The following is a 17,868-nucleotide window of genomic DNA, read 5'->3' as shown; positions in this document are numbered from 1 at the left end:
AGATCTAGTCTGTTCATTATATACATCTATATGATGTATTGTTACACCATGTTGGAGCAGCATGTTAGATAGTTACTTATTTAGATTTTGTTTGACTTAATGAAACTGCCTTAAATGCGGATGTGCTGTAGTATAATTTTTTTAATTTGAACTCGTTAAAAATCTGCACTAATCAATCAAAACATCCCTGTCTTTGTACGTCTCAATATAATAGTATTATTTAATTATATTCATTTAAAATAAACTTTGAAAATAAAATATTTTCCTCAACCGCGATACCCACTCCAGTCAGCAGATGGCGATGTGTGTCTTTCAGGCGATGCTGAAAGCGTGACGTATAATCTAGTGGACCGGAGGCAACAGTCAACCACCTCCGTAGCTGGTTAGCCAACAGCCGAAAGATTCAAGCTCTAGACGCTTTCGGTGTATATTAGCTACTGTGTTTTAAACACACTTCTGTCGTCAAGTTAGTTATCCCATTTAATTTAATATTTACGGTGTTGTTGTTATTGGTCAGCTAGCTGGCTGGTTAAGTTAGCACTAGCCTAGCTAGCTAACATCCCCGACCATGAGCTCACTAAGCTACTCTCCTCCTGCTAAAGAAGAGGAGGTCTGCTGGACGGAGAAAGAAGCTCTAGTGAAAGAGGAGGAGGAAGAGGAGGATGTTACAATACAAAAACAAGTAGAGGGTGAAGCTGTTACCGTGAAAGAAGAAGAGAAAGACGTTACAGTGAAAGAAGAGGAAGACTCGTTCAGAGTGAAAGAGGAGGAGGATGTTACAGTGAAAGAAGAGGAAGACGCGTTCAGAGTGAAAGAAGAGGAGGAAGAGATAGAGGAGGATGCAGATTTTGGAGTGAAGAAGGAGGGAGAGATTACTGTCACATTGAAAGATGAAGAGGAGGAGATGGGAGATCTGATTAACACCAGTAAGTACCGCCTTAAATGTGTTTTTCACTTTGGATATTTGGAGTTCGCTCGTCAATTCAATGGAGAGAGATGCTGTGCTACTAGCCTCATGTTATGAATTTGCAAAGCCATCTCCTATAGTGTTTTTTCTCAAAGTTGTCGGTATTACATTTTACATTTACATCATTTAGCAGACGCTCTTATCCAGAGCGACTTACAAATTGGTGCATTCACCTTATAGCCAGTGGGATAACCACTTTACAATATTTTTATTTTTTTGGGGGGGTGGAGTAAGGGGGGGGGGGGGGGGGGTAGAAGGATTACTTTATCCTATCCCAGGTATTCCTTAGAGAGGTGGGGTTTCAAGTGTCTCCGGAAGGTGGTGAGTGACTCCGCTGTCCTGGCGTCGTGAGGGAGCTTGTTCCACCATTGGGGTGCCAGAGCAGCGAATAGTTTTGACTGGGCTGAGCGGGAACTGTGCTTCCGCAGAGGTAGGGGGACCAGCAGGCCAGAGGTGGATGAACGCAATGCCCTCGTTTGGGTGTAGGGACTGATCAGAGCCTGAAGGTACGGAGGTGCCGTTCCCCTCACAGCTCCGTAAGGCAAGCACCATGGTCTTCTAGCAGAAGCAAGCTTCAACTGGAAGCCAGTGGAGTGTGCGGAGGAGCGGGGTGACGTGAGAGTACTTGGGAAGGTTGAACACCAGACGGGCTACGGCATTCTGGATGAGTTGTAGGGGTTTAATGGCACAGGCAGGGAGCCCAGCCAACAGCGAGTTGCAGTAATCCAGACGGGAGATGACAAGTGCCTGGATTAGGACCTGTGCCACTTCCTGTGTAAGGCAGGGTCGTACTCTCCGAATGTTGTAGGGCATGAACCTACAGGATCGGGTCACCGCCTTGATGTTAGCGGAGATGCAATTCGCCACCTGGTTATCAGAAGGGGGAAAGGAGAAGATTAGTTGTGTGTCATCTGCGTAGCAATGATAGGAGAGGCCATGTGAGGATATGACAGAGCCAAGTGACTTGGTGTATAGCGAGAATAGGAGAGGGCCTAGAACTGAGCCCTGGGGGACACCAGTGGTGAGAGCACGTGGTGCAGAGACAGTTTCTCGTCACGCCACCTGGTAGGAGCGACCTGTCAGGTAGGACGCAATCCAAGAGTGAGCCGCGCCGGAGATGCCCAACTCGGAGAGGGTGGAGAGGAGGATCTGATGGTTCACAGTATCAAAGGCAGCAGATAGGTCTAGAAGGACGAGAGCAGAGGAGAGAGAGTTAGCTTTAACAGTGCGGAGAGCCTCCGTGACACAGAGAAGAGCAGTCTCAGTTGAATGACCAGTTTTGAAACCTGACTGGTTTTGATCAAGAAGGTCGTTCTGAGAGAGATAGCAAGAGAGTTGGCTAAAGACGGCACGCTCAAGAGTTTTGGAGAGAAAAGAAAGAAGGGATACTGGTCTGTAGTTGTTGACATCGGAGGGATCGAGTGTAGGTTTTTTGAGAAGGGGTGCAACTCTCGCTCTCTTGAAGACGGAAGGGACATAGCCAGCGGTCAAGGATGAGTTGATCAGCGAGGTGAGGTGAGGGAGAAGGTCTCTGGAAATGGTCTGGAGAAGAGAGGAGGGGATAGGGTCAAGCGGGCAGGTTGTTGGGCGGCCGGCCGTCACAAGTCGCAAGATTTCATCTGGAGAGAGAGGGGAGAAAGAAGTAAAAGCATAGGGTAGGGCAGTGTGAGCAGGACCAGCGGTGTCATTTGACTTAACAAACGAGGATCAGATGTCATCAACCTTCTTTTCAAAATGGTTGACGAAGTCATCCACAGAGGGGGGGGGGGGGGGGGGAGGATTCAGCAGGGAGGAGAAGGTGGCAAAGAGCTTCCTAGGGTTAGAGGCAGATGCTTGGAATTTAGAGTGGTAGAAAGTGGCTTTAGCAGCAGAAACAGAGGAAGAAAATGTAGAGAGGAGGGAGTGAAAAGATGCCAGGTCCGCAGGGAGTCTAGTTTTCCTCAATTTCCGCTCGGCTGCCCGGAGCCCTGTTCTGTGAGCTTGCAATGAGTCGTCAAGCCACAGAGCAGGAGGGGAGGACCGAGCCGGCCGGGAGGATAGGGGACATAGAGAGTCAAAGGATGTAGAAAGGGAGGAGAGGAGGGTTGAGGATGCAGAATCAGGAGATTGAAGGGAGAAGGATTGAGCAGAGGGAAGAGATGATAGGATGGAAGAGGAGAGAGTAGCGGGAGAGAGAGAGCGAAGGTTGCTACGGCGCATTACCATCTGAGTAGGGGCAGAGTGAGTAGTGTTGGAGGAGAGCGAGAGAGAAAAGGATACAAAGTAGTGGTCGGAGACTTGGAGGGGAGTTGCAGTGAGATTAGTAGAAGAACAGCATCTAGTAAAGATGAGGTCAAGCGTATTGCCTACCTTGTGAGTAGGGGGGGGACGGTGAGAGGGTGAGGTCAAAAGAGGAGAGGAGTGGAAAGAAGGAGGCAGCGAGAAATTAGTCAAAGGTAGACGTAGGGAGGTTAAAGTCACCCAGAACTGTGAGGGGTGAGCCATCCTCAGGAAAGGAACTTGTCATGCTCATTGATGAACTCTCCAAGGGAACCTGGAGGGCGATAAATGATAAGGATGTTAAGCTTGAATGGGCTAGTGACTGTGACAGCATGGAATTCAAATGAGGAGATAGACAAATGGGTCAGGGGAGAAAGAGAGAATGTCCACTTGGGAGAGATGAGGATTCCTGTGCCACCACCCCACTGACCAGATGCTCTCGGGGTATGCGAGAACACATGGTCAGACGAGGAGAGAGCAGTAGGAGTAGCAGTGTTTTCAGTGGTAATCCTTGTTTCCGTCAGCGCCAAGAAGTCGAGGGACTCTGAGATGAACTCTGCCTTGTTGGCCGCAGAACGGCAGTTCCAGAGGCTGCCGGAGACCTGGAACTCCACGTGGGTCGTGCGTGCAGGGACCACCAGGTTAGAGAGGCAGCAGCCACGTGGTGTTAAGCGTTAAGGTTAGAATGTGTCACATGTCCTACTTATCAGTACACTCAGAACAACTTAAGCATTACGAATCTTCTATTTGATCAAGTAAACCTCACGTTGCAAATAAGCCATTCATTTTGTTGACCAACTTGGACCAGCTCACAGACCTCCATACAAAAACTCCACCTGCTGGAAGGAGAGATATTCCCGTGAGTTGGTTCTCTCTCTTCCTCTCTGGCTACACTAGCTTGTGCTAGCTAGTTAGTAATCTCCTTCCCAGACACTTCCACGCAGTGTGGGACGAGGTTAGCCAGCTAGCTACATTCCCTCGGCGTAAAGCAGTGCTCGGCAGGCCGGGCCTAAGGACACAGTGAAACACAGACTTGCCGTGCAGGCTGTTGTGCTGCTTACAACTTGGAGGAAAACATTTGGCCACGTTAACTACCGCCGGCGACACCGTGATACAGCTGCCCAGTGGGAAGCACCTGAGGCCGGCATGCACCTCGAACACCGGCGATTTGGTATTTTATTAGGTGTAATGGTCGTTCGCACTGCTCGTCTTCCTGCTCCTGAAATCAGTAACGTGTTGGTGCTTTCAAGAGAACTTCGGAACCTCAGAGTTAAAGTGTATGGAAGTTTGTTGTGTAGAGCTTCCTATTGGTCGATTCCGATATTTTCCAAGTGGGGAAACCAAGGAAATTTTTCTATGAGTGTTCAAGTCGGAAATGTCAGAATGACCGATTCCCCAGTTGTCTTGAAAGCGGAAGGAACTAATTGGTAAGTCACTGTGACATCCAGATGGTGACCAACTCTCGCTCTACCATTAAAATAAACACAACTCTTGAGTCACGGGATGTTGGGAAGCAAGGTGGTTGTTTGAAATGAGCCTCCCGATAAAACCCTCCCAGTTTCCTCAAAGTTCGATAGAATAGTCCATTTAGTATCATTGTTTTTTGAGGGATTTTGTTGTTTTGTTTTATCTAAATGTTTCAACAATGTCTGCGTTGATTTCAGCTTCAACACTCGTAGCACAATCGCTAGCGCAGCGGCTAACCGTCTACCTCTTGTTGCACTTCAGCCAGTATGACTTTGAAAGGGCAGAACATAGAACCCAGCTCGTTGTCGGCCTTGCAATCTACAGAAGGCCATGGAAGAAATGGTCATTCAAGCGAGATTCAAGCACCATTCTTGAATCTCTTGAGTCTGATGTTTTCTCAGGTCAAGCGATCTCAGATGAATATGCAAGAAGATGTATCGGTCCTATTACAGAGGCTATATGAGGCAGAGGGTCAGAGATCAACGCTGGAGGACGACAATGACCGACTGATTTAAGGAAATCCAGAAGAACGCCAAACCGTGTGAGGATCTCCACAGAAGTGTTCAAGATTCAGCTAATCGAGACAGGCTCCTCAATTTAAGACTTTTAGGGGTCAAGGAGGATAGCAAGCCGCGGGAATGCGTGAGACAAATTATCTGGGAAGCTCTTGGGGTGGATCTGGACAAATCCGAGCTTCAACGGAGTCCACCGTTCCCTAGCAACAATACCACGGGAGAATCAGCCGCCTTAGACCGATCATCATCCGCTTTCTCAGGGATCTGGAGAGAGAGAGTACTGGCGGCTGCAGAAGGGAACGTATCGGGAGAAGAGAGAGGTGACTTGGAAGGACTAAAGCTTATGTTTGGGGAACAATAATAGCACACACCAGCAGAAAGAAAAGGGAAGATGGAGAAAGAGTTGGAAAAAACTAAAGTCTCAAATTTAAAGAGTTGGGGGAAAATAGTTATCCGAGGAAAAATCCCAATTGAAACAAGTCTGTGATCTGAAGTTTCAATGACGTGAGATCTGTAACAAAAAAGGCTGAATATGTTTCTGCTTTGATGAAAGTGGTGAAAAAAACAGGTCCATTATTGGCTGGACAATTGAAACAAAAAAGATGCCAGTTTTGTAACACCAGCTATCAAAAGTGGAAGTGTGGAGGTACTGACTGGTACAAAAGATATTAACAATGTGTTTTATGACTTTTATTGGACTCTTTAAATAAGTCTGAATGTAACTTAGACCCAGCTAAATTGAATGCCTTTTTTTTCCCAGGGGGTGTCCCCAGATCAAATAAAGGATTTGGATGCTCCTATACTAGAATCTGATATGAGAACAGCCATCACCTCAATGAAGTCTGGAAAGTCACCAGGAGTAATCAAATCAAATTTTATTTGCCACATGCGCCCGAATACAACAGGTGTGGACATTTCCGTGAAATGCTTACATACAGCCCTTAACCAACAACGCATTTATTTTTAAATAAAAAAGTAAAATAAAACAACAACAACAAAAAAAGTGTTGAGGGGTTAAAAAGAGCAGAAGTCAAATTAAAATAACAGTAGGGAGGCTATACACAGGGGGGTGTTAGACGGCTTCCTGGTTGAGTGTTTATAAGAGGAATATTGGCGTTATTATAATAATATAATATGACATTTAGCAGACGCTTTTATCCAAAGTGACTTACACTCATGTGTGCATAAATTTTTACGTATGGGTGGTCCCGGGGATCAAACCCACTACCCTGGCGTTACAAGCGCCGTGCTCTACCAGTTGAGCTACAGAGGACCACCAATGTCATGCAATAAAATGCAAATTAATTACTTAAAAATCATACAATGTGATTTTCTAGATTTTTGTTTTAGATTCCGTCTCTCACAGTTGAAGTGTACCTATGATAAAAAATTACAGTGAAACAATTATAGTTTCTGAGGTGGAAGTTGGGAGAGTTATATTTGGGAGTTTTTGGTGAGGGAGGCCCTACTCTCTCCTTTCCCAGATGTTTAGTTCATTTCATTCCGATCTCCTCTGCATTATTGTAGCCTTTTGCTACAGCCTGTCAACTATGCCTCTGCCTATCCCTGTTCTCTCCTCTCCGCACAGGCTACACAAACGCCTCACACCGCGTGGCTGCTGCCTCTCTAACCTGGTGGTCCCTGCACGCACCACACACCTGGAGTTCCAGGTCTCAGGCAGCCTCTGGAACTGCCGTTCTGCTGCCAACAAGGCTGACTTCATCCCAGCCTATGCTACCCTCCAGTCCCTCGACTTCCTGGCGCTGACGGAAACATGGATTACCACTGAAAACACTGCTACTCCTACTGCTCTCTCCTCGTCTGACCATGTGTTCTCGCATACCCCGAGAGCATCTGGTCAGAGGGGTGGTGGCACAGGAATCCTCATCTCTCCCAAGTGGACATTCTCAATTTTTCCCCTAACCCATCTGTCTACCTCCTCATTTGAATTCCATGCTGTCACAGTCACTAGCCCATTTAAGCTTAATATCCTTGTCATCTATCGCCCTCCAGGTTCCCTTGGAGAGTTCATCAATGAGCTTGACGCCTTGATAAGCTCCTTTCCTGAGAATGGCTCACCCCTCACAGTTTTGGGGGATTTCAACCTCCCTATGTCTACATTTGACTCATTTCTCTCTGCCTCCTTCTTTCCACTCCTCTCCTCTTTTGACCTCACCCTCTCACCGTCCCCCCCCTACTCACAAGGCAGGCAATACGCTTGACCTCATCTTTACTAGATGCTGCTCTTCTACTAATCTCACTGCAACTCCCCTCCATGTCTCCGACCACTACTTTGTATCCTTTTCTCACTCGCTCTCCTCCAACACTACTCACTCTGCCCCTACACAGATGGTAATGCGCTGCCGCAACCTTCGCTCTCTCTCTCCCACTACTCTCTCCTCTTCCATCCTATCATCTCTTCCCTCTGCTCAATCCTTCTCCCTCCAATCTCCTGATTCTGCTTCCTCAACCCTCCTCTCCTCCCTTTCTGCATCCTTTGACTCTCTGTGTCCCCTATCCTCCCGGCCGGCTCGGTCCTCCCCTCCAGCTCCGTGGCTTGATGACTCATTGCGAGCTCACAGAACAGAGCTCCGGGCAGCGGAGCGGAAATGGAAGAAAACTAAACTCCCTGCCGACCTGGCATCTTTTCACTCCCTCCTCTCTACATTTTCTTCATCTGTTTCTGCTGCTAAGGCCACTTTCTACCACTCTAAATTCCAAGCATCTGCCTCTAACCCTAGGAAGCTCTTTGCCACATTCTCCTCCCTGCTGAATCCTCCCCCCCCCCCCCTGCATGTCTGGCAGACATATCAGTATGGATGACGGATCACCACCTCAAGCTGAACCTTGGCAAGACGGAGCTGCTCTTCCTCCCGGGGAAGGACTGCCCGTTCCATGAGCTCGCCATCACGGTTGACAACTCTGTTGTGTCCTCCTCCCAGAGTGCGAAGAGCCTTGGCGTGACCCTGGACAACACCCTGTCGTTCTCCGCTAACATCAAGGCGGTGACCCGATCCTGCAGGTTCATGCTCTACAACATTCGGAGAGTACGACCCTGCCTTACACAGGAAGCGGCACAGGTCCTAATCCAGGCACTTGTCATCTCCCGTCTGGATTACTGCAACTCGCTGTTGGCTGGGCTCCCTGCCTGTGCCATTAAACCCCTACAACTCATCCAGAATGCCGCAGCCCGTCTGGTGTTCAACCTTCCCAAGTTCTCTCACGTCACCCCGCTCCTCCGCACACTCCACTGGCTTCCAGTTGAAGCTCGCATCTGTTACAAGACCATGGTGCTTGCCTATGGAGCTGTGAGGGGAACGGCACCTCCGTACCTTCAGGCTCTGATCAGTCCCTACACCCAAACGAGGGCATTGCGTTCATCCACCTCTGGCCTGCTGGCTCCCCTTCCTCTGCGGAAGCATAGTTCCCGCTCAGCCCAGTCAAAACTGTTCGCTGTTCTGGCACCCCAATGGTGGAACAAGCTCCCTCACGACGCCAGGACAGCGGAGTCACTCACCACCTTCCGGAGACATTTGAAACCCCACCTCTTTAAGGAATACCTGGGATAGGATAAAGTAATCCTTCTACCCCCCCGCCCCCGCCCCCGCCCCCCCCCCCCCCCCTTAAAAAAATAAAATAAAAATTGTAAAGTTGTTAACCCACTGGCTATAGGGTGAATGCACCAATTTGTAAGTCGCTCTGGATAAGAGCGTCTGCTAAATGACGTAAATGTAAATGTAAATGTAAATGCCAAAGCAAAAACAGGTTTTTAGATTTTATTTGCTAATAATCCCCAGGAATAATTCTCAGAGTAATAATGTTACTATATAATGTTATAATGTATAATATAATAATATGATGTAATATAATATAAAGATACTTGGAAAAAGAAGCTGAATAGAATGACAGAATGACAACATTAGAACTAAACAATTCAACCTCCTTCCTCCCCCCAGGTAGCTGAGTGCTACCTGGACACAGTGGGGGAGTAGTCCTGGTAGATAGAGAAGCTCTGTCCTTGTGTTGTAGTGGTAAAGCTGAGCGCTACCTGGACACAGTGGGGGAGTAGTCCTGGTAGATAGAGAAGCTCTGTCCTTGAAAGCTCAGAGTGGTATTGCGGGCTCAGAGAATCGACATCTTCTCATGGAAAAAGTGCTGAATGATGTCACGGGGGCCTCTCACTGTCCTGTGGCCTTGGGCGCAGTGACCGGTGGGCACGATCAATCAGGGGCTTCTCATCCATGGCGAGAACATCCTTCAGCAGCCCGGAAACGAAATCTGTTTGCGCGAGGCATTTCCGCTGACTCTGGGACCGATACCAGTCTCAGGTTATTGGGGCAAGAAAATCCCTCTAAGCTCACACGGCTCTCCTGCACCTTTTTCAGATCCGCAGCCAGGCGTTTCACGTCAGCCTCCAGAGAGGTAGTCAGGTCTCCCAGCCAGGCGTTTCACGTCAGCCTCCAGAGAGGTAGTCAGGTCTCCCAGCCAGGCGTTTCACGTCAGCCTCCAGAGAGGTAGTCAGGTCTCCCAGCCAGGCGTTTCACGTCAGCCTCCAGAGAGGTAGTCAGGTCTCCCAGCCAGGCGTTTCACGTCAGCCTCCAGAGAGGTAGTCAGGTCTCCCAGCCAGGCGTTTCACGTCAGCCTCCAGAGTGGTAGTCAGCTCTCCCAGCCAGGCGTTTCACGTCAGGTCTCCCAGCCAGGCGTTTCACGTCAGCCTCCAGAGAGGTAGTCAGGTCTCCCAGCCAGGCGTTTCACATCAGCCTCCAGAGAGGTAGTCAGGTCTCCCAGCCAGGCGTTTCACGTCAGCCTCCAGAGAGGTAGTCAGGTCTCCCAGCCAGGCGTTTCACGTCAGCCTCCAGAGAGGTAGTCAGCTCTCCCAGCCAGGCGTTTCACACCAGCCTCCAGAGAGGTAGTCAGCTCTCCCAGCCAGCCATTTCACGTCAGCCTCCAGAGAGGTAGTCAGCTCTCCCAGCCAGGCGTTTCACGTCAGCCTCCAGAGAGGTAGTCAGCTCTCCTGCACGTTTTTCAGATCCGCCAGCCAGGCGTTTCACGTCAGCCTCCAGAGAGGTAGTCAGGTCTCCCAGCCAGGCGTTTCACGTCAGCCTCCAGAGAGGTAGTCAGGTCTCCCAGCCAGGCGTTTCACGTCAGCCTCCAGAGAGGTAGTCAGGTCTCCCAGCCAGGCGTTTCACGTCAGCCTCCAGAGAGGTAGTCAGCTCTCCCAGCCAGGCGTTTCACGTCAGCCTCCAGAGAGGTAGTCAGGTCTCCTGCACCTTTTTCAGGTAGTCAGGTCGGAGTCAGGTGTAAAGGGCTGTAATCTTCATGGTGTGGAACTCTGTTGTTGTTTTGAGTGATGCAATAACATGCAGTCTCGTTTCGCGGATTAGTTGAATCTGCTTTGAAAAGTACCAGAAACCTCTTGCCCACAGTGGTCTAAAGTAGTGCACTGTATAGGGAATATGATGCTTGTATTCAACTACATACATTTTCATCTTAACTTTCTCAGAGCGTAGAAGAAGAAACGTAGAAGAAGCTTGATGGCCTCGAATGTTCATTTTAGCGCCCCCAGACAAAACCACACCACTGGGCAAAGTGCGAGTCTCTGGGCTTTCAGGCTCAGGAGAGGACAGTGATGAAATTGGGTCTTGTAGGCCGGGTTTTTCCTCAGTCCTGTTTTTGGCTTTATGTTTCGTGACATTTTGAAAGCAAAGTAGAGTCTTGCGTACTCCAGAAAGGGATCACCAAAATAATATTTGAAAAGAAATACGGTTTTACTGCTAAATTCACATTAACTTGAAGAATACTGCGGGAGCAAACGGAAAACACACTGCGACCGAAATGTTTGATGATTGTCTAGGTTGCCTTGGTGACCACTGTTCTTCACACTGACTATTACTTTAATGAACTCCACCCCCAAACAAGACCAAATCTGAACCAATCATAGACGTCTGTTTCACAAGTTTGGACACACAGTAACTGGATACTCTGTTTGTCTTTGGCAGGAGAGAGACCAGACTCTCCCTCTGACAGCGGGAAGAGTCCTTCAGGGGACCCAGACCAGGGTCCTTCAGGGCAATCAGACCAATCAGAGGCTCCCAAACCAGCAGGACAACATCACTGTTCCCACTGTGGAAGGAATTTTACTAAGTTAGGGAGCCTGAAGAAACATGAGAGGACACACACAGGGAAAAATACTTTCCAATGTTCCGAGTGTGGGAAAGGCTTTCTTTGGTTATATCACCTTAAAAGGCATGAGAGGACACACACAGGAGAAAAACCTTTCCAGTGTTCAGAGTGTGGAAAGAGTTTTAACGAATTAGGGTACCTATTAATACACAAGAGAATACACTCGGGAGAGAAGCCTTACCACTGCTCCAAATGTGGAATGACTTTTACCTGGTTAGGGAGCCTGAAAACGCATGAGAGAATACACACTGGAGAAAATCCTTTCCAATGTTCCCACTGTGGAAAGAGTTTTAGCCAGTTAGGGAACCTAAATAGGCACAAGAGGACACACACAGGAGAGAAGCCTTACCAATGCTCTCAGTGTGGAAAGAGTTTTAGGGGTTTAGTGAGCCTGAAACAGCATAAGAGAATACACACAGGAGAGAAGCCTTATCACTGTCCCCAGTGTGGAAAGAGTTTTAGATGGTTAGGGACCTTGAAAATGCATGAGAGGACACATACAGGAGAAAAGCCTTACCAATGCACCATGTGTGGAAAGAGGTTTACCCAGTTAAAGTCCATGAAATTACACGGGAGAATACATACAGGAGAGAAGCCTTACCACTGCTCCCACTGTGGAATGACTTTTACCTGGTTAATAAACATGAAAACTCATGAGAGAATACACACAGGAGAGAAGCCTTATCAATGTTCCGAGTGTGGAAAGACTTTCAGGGGTTTAGTAAACCTGAAACAGCATGAGAGGACACACCCACAAGAAAAGCCCTACCAATGCTCCCTGTGTGGAAAGAGTTTTACCAAGTTACGGGGCCTGACTAGGCATGAGAGGACACACACAGGAGGGGATAAGACCTACCACTGCTCCCTGTGTGGAAAGACATTTAACCGGTTAAGACATCTGAATAAGCATGAAAGAATACATACACAGGAGGAGAAGACATACCACTGCTCTCATTGTGGAAAGACATTTTCCCAGTCAGAGGACCTGAAATCACATGAGAGAATAGAGAGACTGTGTTCTGACTTATGTTTTTGACTGAGAATTGTTGTTGTTGTTGATGCCCCATAAAATCATGGTGTTTAATGAAATCATTAAAAAAATCGCTTGGGGGTTGAAGAAATGTAACCGCTCTCAATTTCATAGATTCTCACAGGACTCTATCCACACATTAGGCACACACACACATTTTTGGTATCTCAATTGTCACATAGAAAGTTCATTGTGAGGAACAATGTTTGAGAAGCTTTTTACATTTGTTAAATTAGAATCCTTAGTCTTGGGTCCCTGCTTTTTTTATGAATCTATTCTTGATTTTACACATTTTCTTTACTTTTGATATTGAAAACTGCATTGTTGTTGAGGAAGAGCTTGCAAGTAATGTGACGTTTATACTATTGGCCAAAGAATGTGGATAACCGCGCCAGCTTGGTTCTATAGTGAGATTGGTCAATAGAATGTGGAGAACCACGCCAGCTTGGTTCTATAGTGGTCAATAGAATGTGGATAACCACACTAGCTTGGTTCTATAGTGAGATTGGTCAATAGAATGTGGATAACCACACTAGCTTGGTTCTATAGTGAGATTGGTCAATAGAATGTGGATAACCACACTAGCTTGGTTCTATAGTGAGATTGGTCAATAGAATGTGGAGAACCACACTAGCTTGGTTCTATAGTGAGTAGTGCTAGCTATCAACAGCCTCCCTAGTGGCACAGCGGTCTAAGATACTGCACAGCCAATCCAGTAGAGGCTGGAAGCTATAGTGAGCTTCGATTGGTCAATAGCCCTGCAATGTCACGTAGTATGTAGCGGAAGTTCAGCTTTCCCCATCTTTGGTCCCGCCCTGTTCACGCTCACTCCACCAACTTTGCTTCTCTTCATTGAAAATGGGTCTCTGTTTCCCCCAACGGATGTACCTTTACGTTTTCACTGTACTGTTTACACCTGCTGTGTCCTGTGCACATTTATTAAAAAGAAAAACAGAAATACCTTTATTTACCTAAGTATTCAGACCCTTTACTATGAGACTTGAAATTGAGCTGCATCCTGTTTCCATTGATCATCCTTGAGATGTATCTACAACTTGATTGGAGTCCACCTGTGGTAAATTCAATTGATTGGACATGATTTGGAAAGGCACACACCTGTCTATATAAGGTCCCACAGTTGACAGTGCATGTCAGAGCAAAAACCAAGCCATGAGGATGAAGGAATTGTCCATAGAGCTCTGAGACAGGATTGTGCCGAGGCACAGATCTGGGGAAGGGTATCAAAATATGTCTGCAGCATTGAAGGTCCCTAAGAACACAGTGGCCTCCATCATTCTTAAATGGAAGAAGTTTAGAACCACCAAGACTCTTCCTAGAGCTGGCCGCCCGGCCAAACTGAGCAATCGGGGGAGAAGGGCCTTGGTCAGGGAGGTGACCAAGAACCCGATGGTGACTCTGACAGAGCTCCAGAGTTCCTCTGTGGTGTTGGGAGAACCTTCCAGAAAGACAACCATCTCTGCAGCACTCCACCAATCAGGCCTTTATGGTAGAGTGGCTAGATGGAAGCCACTCCTCAGTAAAAGGCACACGACAGCCCGCTTGGAGTTTGCCAAAAGGCACCTAAAGACTCTCAGACCATGAGAAACAAGATTCTCTGGTCTGATGAAACCAAGATTGAACTCTTTGACCTGAATGCCAAGCGTCACGTCTGGAGGAAACCTGGCACCATCCTTACGGTGAAGCATGGTGGTGGCAGCATCATGCTGTGGGGATGTTTTTTAGCGTCAGGGACTGGGAAACTAGTCAGGATCGAGGGAAAGATGAACGGAGCAAAGTACATAGAGGTCTTTGATGAAAACCTGCTCCAGAGTGCTCAGGACCTCAGACTGGGGCGAAGGTTCACCTTCCAACAGGACAATGACCCTAAGCCCACATCCAAGACAATGCAGGAGTGGCTTCGGGACAAGTCTCTGACTGTCCTTTAGTGGCCCAGCCAGAGCCCGGACTTGAACCCGATCTATCATCTCTGGAGAGACCTGAAAATAGCTGTGCAGCGATGCTCTTTTTAAATCAATTTTAGAATAAGGCTGTAACGTAACAAAATGTGGAAAAAGTAAAGGGGTTTGAATACTTTCTCGAAGGCACTGTATAAGGAGGAAACCATTCCTGTTTGGGGAGGAGAGGCCAACCAGCTTGTCTAAGGAGGAAACCATTCCTGTTTGGGGAGGAGAGGCCAACCAGCTTGTCTAAGGAGGAAACCATTCCTGTTTGGGGAGGAGAGGCCAACCAGCTTGTCTAAGGAGGAAACCATTCCTTTCCCAATAGCAGCATCCCTCAGTTTGTAGTCCATCACTTTTAGATGCCGCATCAATAGTCTTTGAGGAAAAACTGTTTAAATTGATTTGAGCTGCAAATAATAAATGCCCCTTTTATCGAACCTTTACTTTAATATATTGAGATCTCTTTTCCACATGAATATACAACATCAATATAAACATTATACCCAAACATATACTCATTAAAATACAAAAACACAGTCATGGGAAAATATATTGAGACCTAGGTCTCTTTTACACATGTACATACAACATCAATATACACATTATACCCAAACATATACTCATTAAAATACAAAAACACAGTCATGGGAAAATATATTGAGACCTAGGTCTCTTTTCCACATGTATATACAACATCAATATACACATTATACCCAAACATATACTCATTAAAATACAAAAACACAGTCATGGGAAAATATATTGAGACCTAGATCTCTTTTCCACATGTATATACAACATCAATATACACATTATACCCAAAGATATACTCATTAAAATACAAAAACACAGTCATGAGAAAATATATTGAGACCTAGGTGTCTTTTGCACATGTATATACAACATCAATATGCACATTATACCCAAACATATACTCAAACTAATATCAAACATCATGAATCACCCAGAAAAATTGTTACATTCCGCCACAAATAAATTCCCAATCAATACTTTAAATTACCCGAACGGCACCAGAACATCAAGAAACAATTTATTTTAGAATTTTGTTCCAGTAATACGGTGCATTAAAACTAAAAGCAGATTCACCTTTTAGCTCGGTGGAGACCCTAGGAACCTCAAGAGTTAACCAATCCTGTGAACGGGTTAAACAACTCAGGTGTCTATACTTCAACAGCAAAGTTAGATAAGACAGAAGGTTATGAAGTAGGGCCTTGTAAACAGAAAGGGGGTAATGTAGAGATCTACGGGTCTTTAGCGAAGTCCAGCCAACCTTTTGATACAGGATGCAGTGATGAGTATCAAACCTGTCACCTGTAACAAAACGAAGGGCACTATGGTAGACTGCATCCAAAGGTTTAGGAGTAGTAGCAGCTGGACTTTGATAAATAATATCACCATAATCAAGAACAGATAAAAAGGTTGACTGAATAATCTGCTTCCTACTGCTTAGAGAAAGGCACGATTTGTTTCTGTAGAAAAAGCCAACTTTAAATCTTAGCTTCTTAACCAGCTTATCTAAACTCAGCAAAAAAAGAAACGTCCCTTTTTCAGGACCCGGTCTTTCAAAGATAATTCGTAAAAATCAAAATAACTTCACAGATCTTCATTGTAAAGGGTTTAAACACCGTTTCCCATGCTTGTTCAATTAACCATAAACAATTAATGAACATGCACCTGTGGAACGGTCGTTAAGACACTAACAGCTTACAGACGGTAGGGAATTAAGGTCACAGTTATGAAAACTTAGGACACTAAAGTCCTTTCTACTGACTCTGAAAAACACCAAAAGAAAGATGCCCAGGGTCCCTGCTCATCTGCGTGAACGTGCCTTAGGCATGCTGCAAGGAGGCATGAGGACTGCAGATGTGGCCAGGGCAATAAATTGCAATGTCCGTACTGTGAGACGCCTAAGACAGCGCTACAGGGAGACAGGACGGACAGCTGATCGTCCTCGCAGTGACAGACAACGTGTAACAACACCTGCACAGGATCAGTACATCCGAACATCACACCTGCGGGACAGGTACAGGATGGCAACAACAACTGCCCGAGTTACACCAGGAACGCACAATCCCTCCATCAGTTGTGGCTTAGACCCTATTTTACAGGGTGGTGTCATGGCTGAAACATTTACTAAAAGTTGAAATGTAAATGTTATTCACCTTTCAAATGGAACCACAAAGATTGTTGGAGGTCCACAGAGAATGTTGACTTGAAAATATGTGTTGTTTTAAATCCAGGACGGGCAGCTCCAGTCCTCGGGGATGGAGTGGTGTCACACTTTTCCCCCATCCCTAGCAAACACAGCTGATTAAACTAAATGCATTCTAAACTGAACATCATGATTAGTTGATTATTGGGGTCAGGTTTATTATTATTATTTTTTATTTTTTATTTCACCTTTATTTAACCAGGTAAGCCAGTTGAGAACAAGTTCTCATTTACAAATGCGACCTGGCCAAGATAAAGCAAAGCAGTGCGATAAAAACAACACAGAGTTACATATGGGGTAAAACAAAACATAAAGTCAAAAATACAACAGAAAATATATATACAGTGTGTGCAAATGTAGCAAGTTATGGAGGTAAGGCAATAAATAGGCTATAATGCAAAATAATTACAATTAGTATTAACACTGGAATGATAGATGTGCAAGAGATGATGTGCAAATAGAGATACTGGGGTACAAATGAGCAAAATAAATAACAATATAGGGATGAGGTAGTTGGGCGGGCTAATTTCAGATGGGCTGTGTACAGGTGCAGTGATCGGTAAGGTGCTCTGACAACTGATGCTTAAAGTTAGTGAGGGAGATCAGTGTCTCCAGCTTCAGAGATTTTTGCAATTTGTTCCAGTCATTGGCAGCAGAGAACTGGAAGGAATGGCGGCCAAAGGAGGTGTTGGCTTTGGGGATGACCAGTGAGATATACCTGCTGGAGCGCATACTACGGGTGGGTGTTGCTATGGTGACCAATGAGCTAAGATAAGGCGGGGATTTGCCTAGCAGTGATTTATAGATGGCCTGGAGCCAGTGGGTTTGGCGACGAATATGTAGTGAGGACCAGCCAACAAGAGCGTACAGGTCACAGTGGTGGGTAGTATATGGGGCTTTGGAGACAAAACGGATGGCACTGTGATAGACTACATCCAGTTTGCTGAGTAGCGTGTTGGAGGCTATTTTGTAAATGACATCGCCGAAGTCAAGGATCGGTAGGATAGTCAGTTTTACGAGGGCATGTTTGGCAGCATGAGTGAAGGAGGCTTTGTTGCGAAATAGGAAACCGATTCTAGATTTAACTTTGGATTGGAGATTCTTAATGTGAGTCTGGAAGGAGAGTTTACAGTCTAACCAGACACCTAGGTATTTGTAGTTGTCCACATACTCTAGGTCAGACCCGTCGAGAGTAGTGATTCTAGTCGGGTGGGCGGGTGCCAGCAGCGTTCGATTGAAGAGCATGCATTTAG

The 17,868-nt window shown here is 46.4% G+C and overlaps 1 protein-coding gene across 1 annotated transcript in view; it reads left to right on the top strand.

The window, feature by feature from the left end:
- The window catches only part of LOC311118057 (uncharacterized protein), a gene marked incomplete at its 3' end in the record, with an annotated part of 561,761 nt that extends 549,334 nt beyond the window's left edge, over positions 1-12,427 (top strand). The window contains exons 4-5 of the mRNA XM_084192933.1: positions 11,686-11,931; positions 12,184-12,427. Of these exons, the coding sequence (XP_084049059.1) occupies positions 11,686-11,931; positions 12,184-12,427 (490 nt within the window). The remainder of the gene's footprint in view (positions 1-11,685; positions 11,932-12,183) is intronic.
- Between the last annotated feature and the right edge of the window lie 5,441 nt (positions 12,428-17,868).

The sequence above is a fragment of the Coregonus lavaretus genome (assembly GCF_964263955.1).
Source record: "Coregonus lavaretus genome assembly, contig: HAP1_SCAFFOLD_93, whole genome shotgun sequence".
Taxonomy (NCBI): Eukaryota; Metazoa; Chordata; class Actinopteri; order Salmoniformes; family Salmonidae; genus Coregonus; species Coregonus lavaretus.
This window is presented reverse-complemented; position numbering and strand designations above follow the sequence as displayed.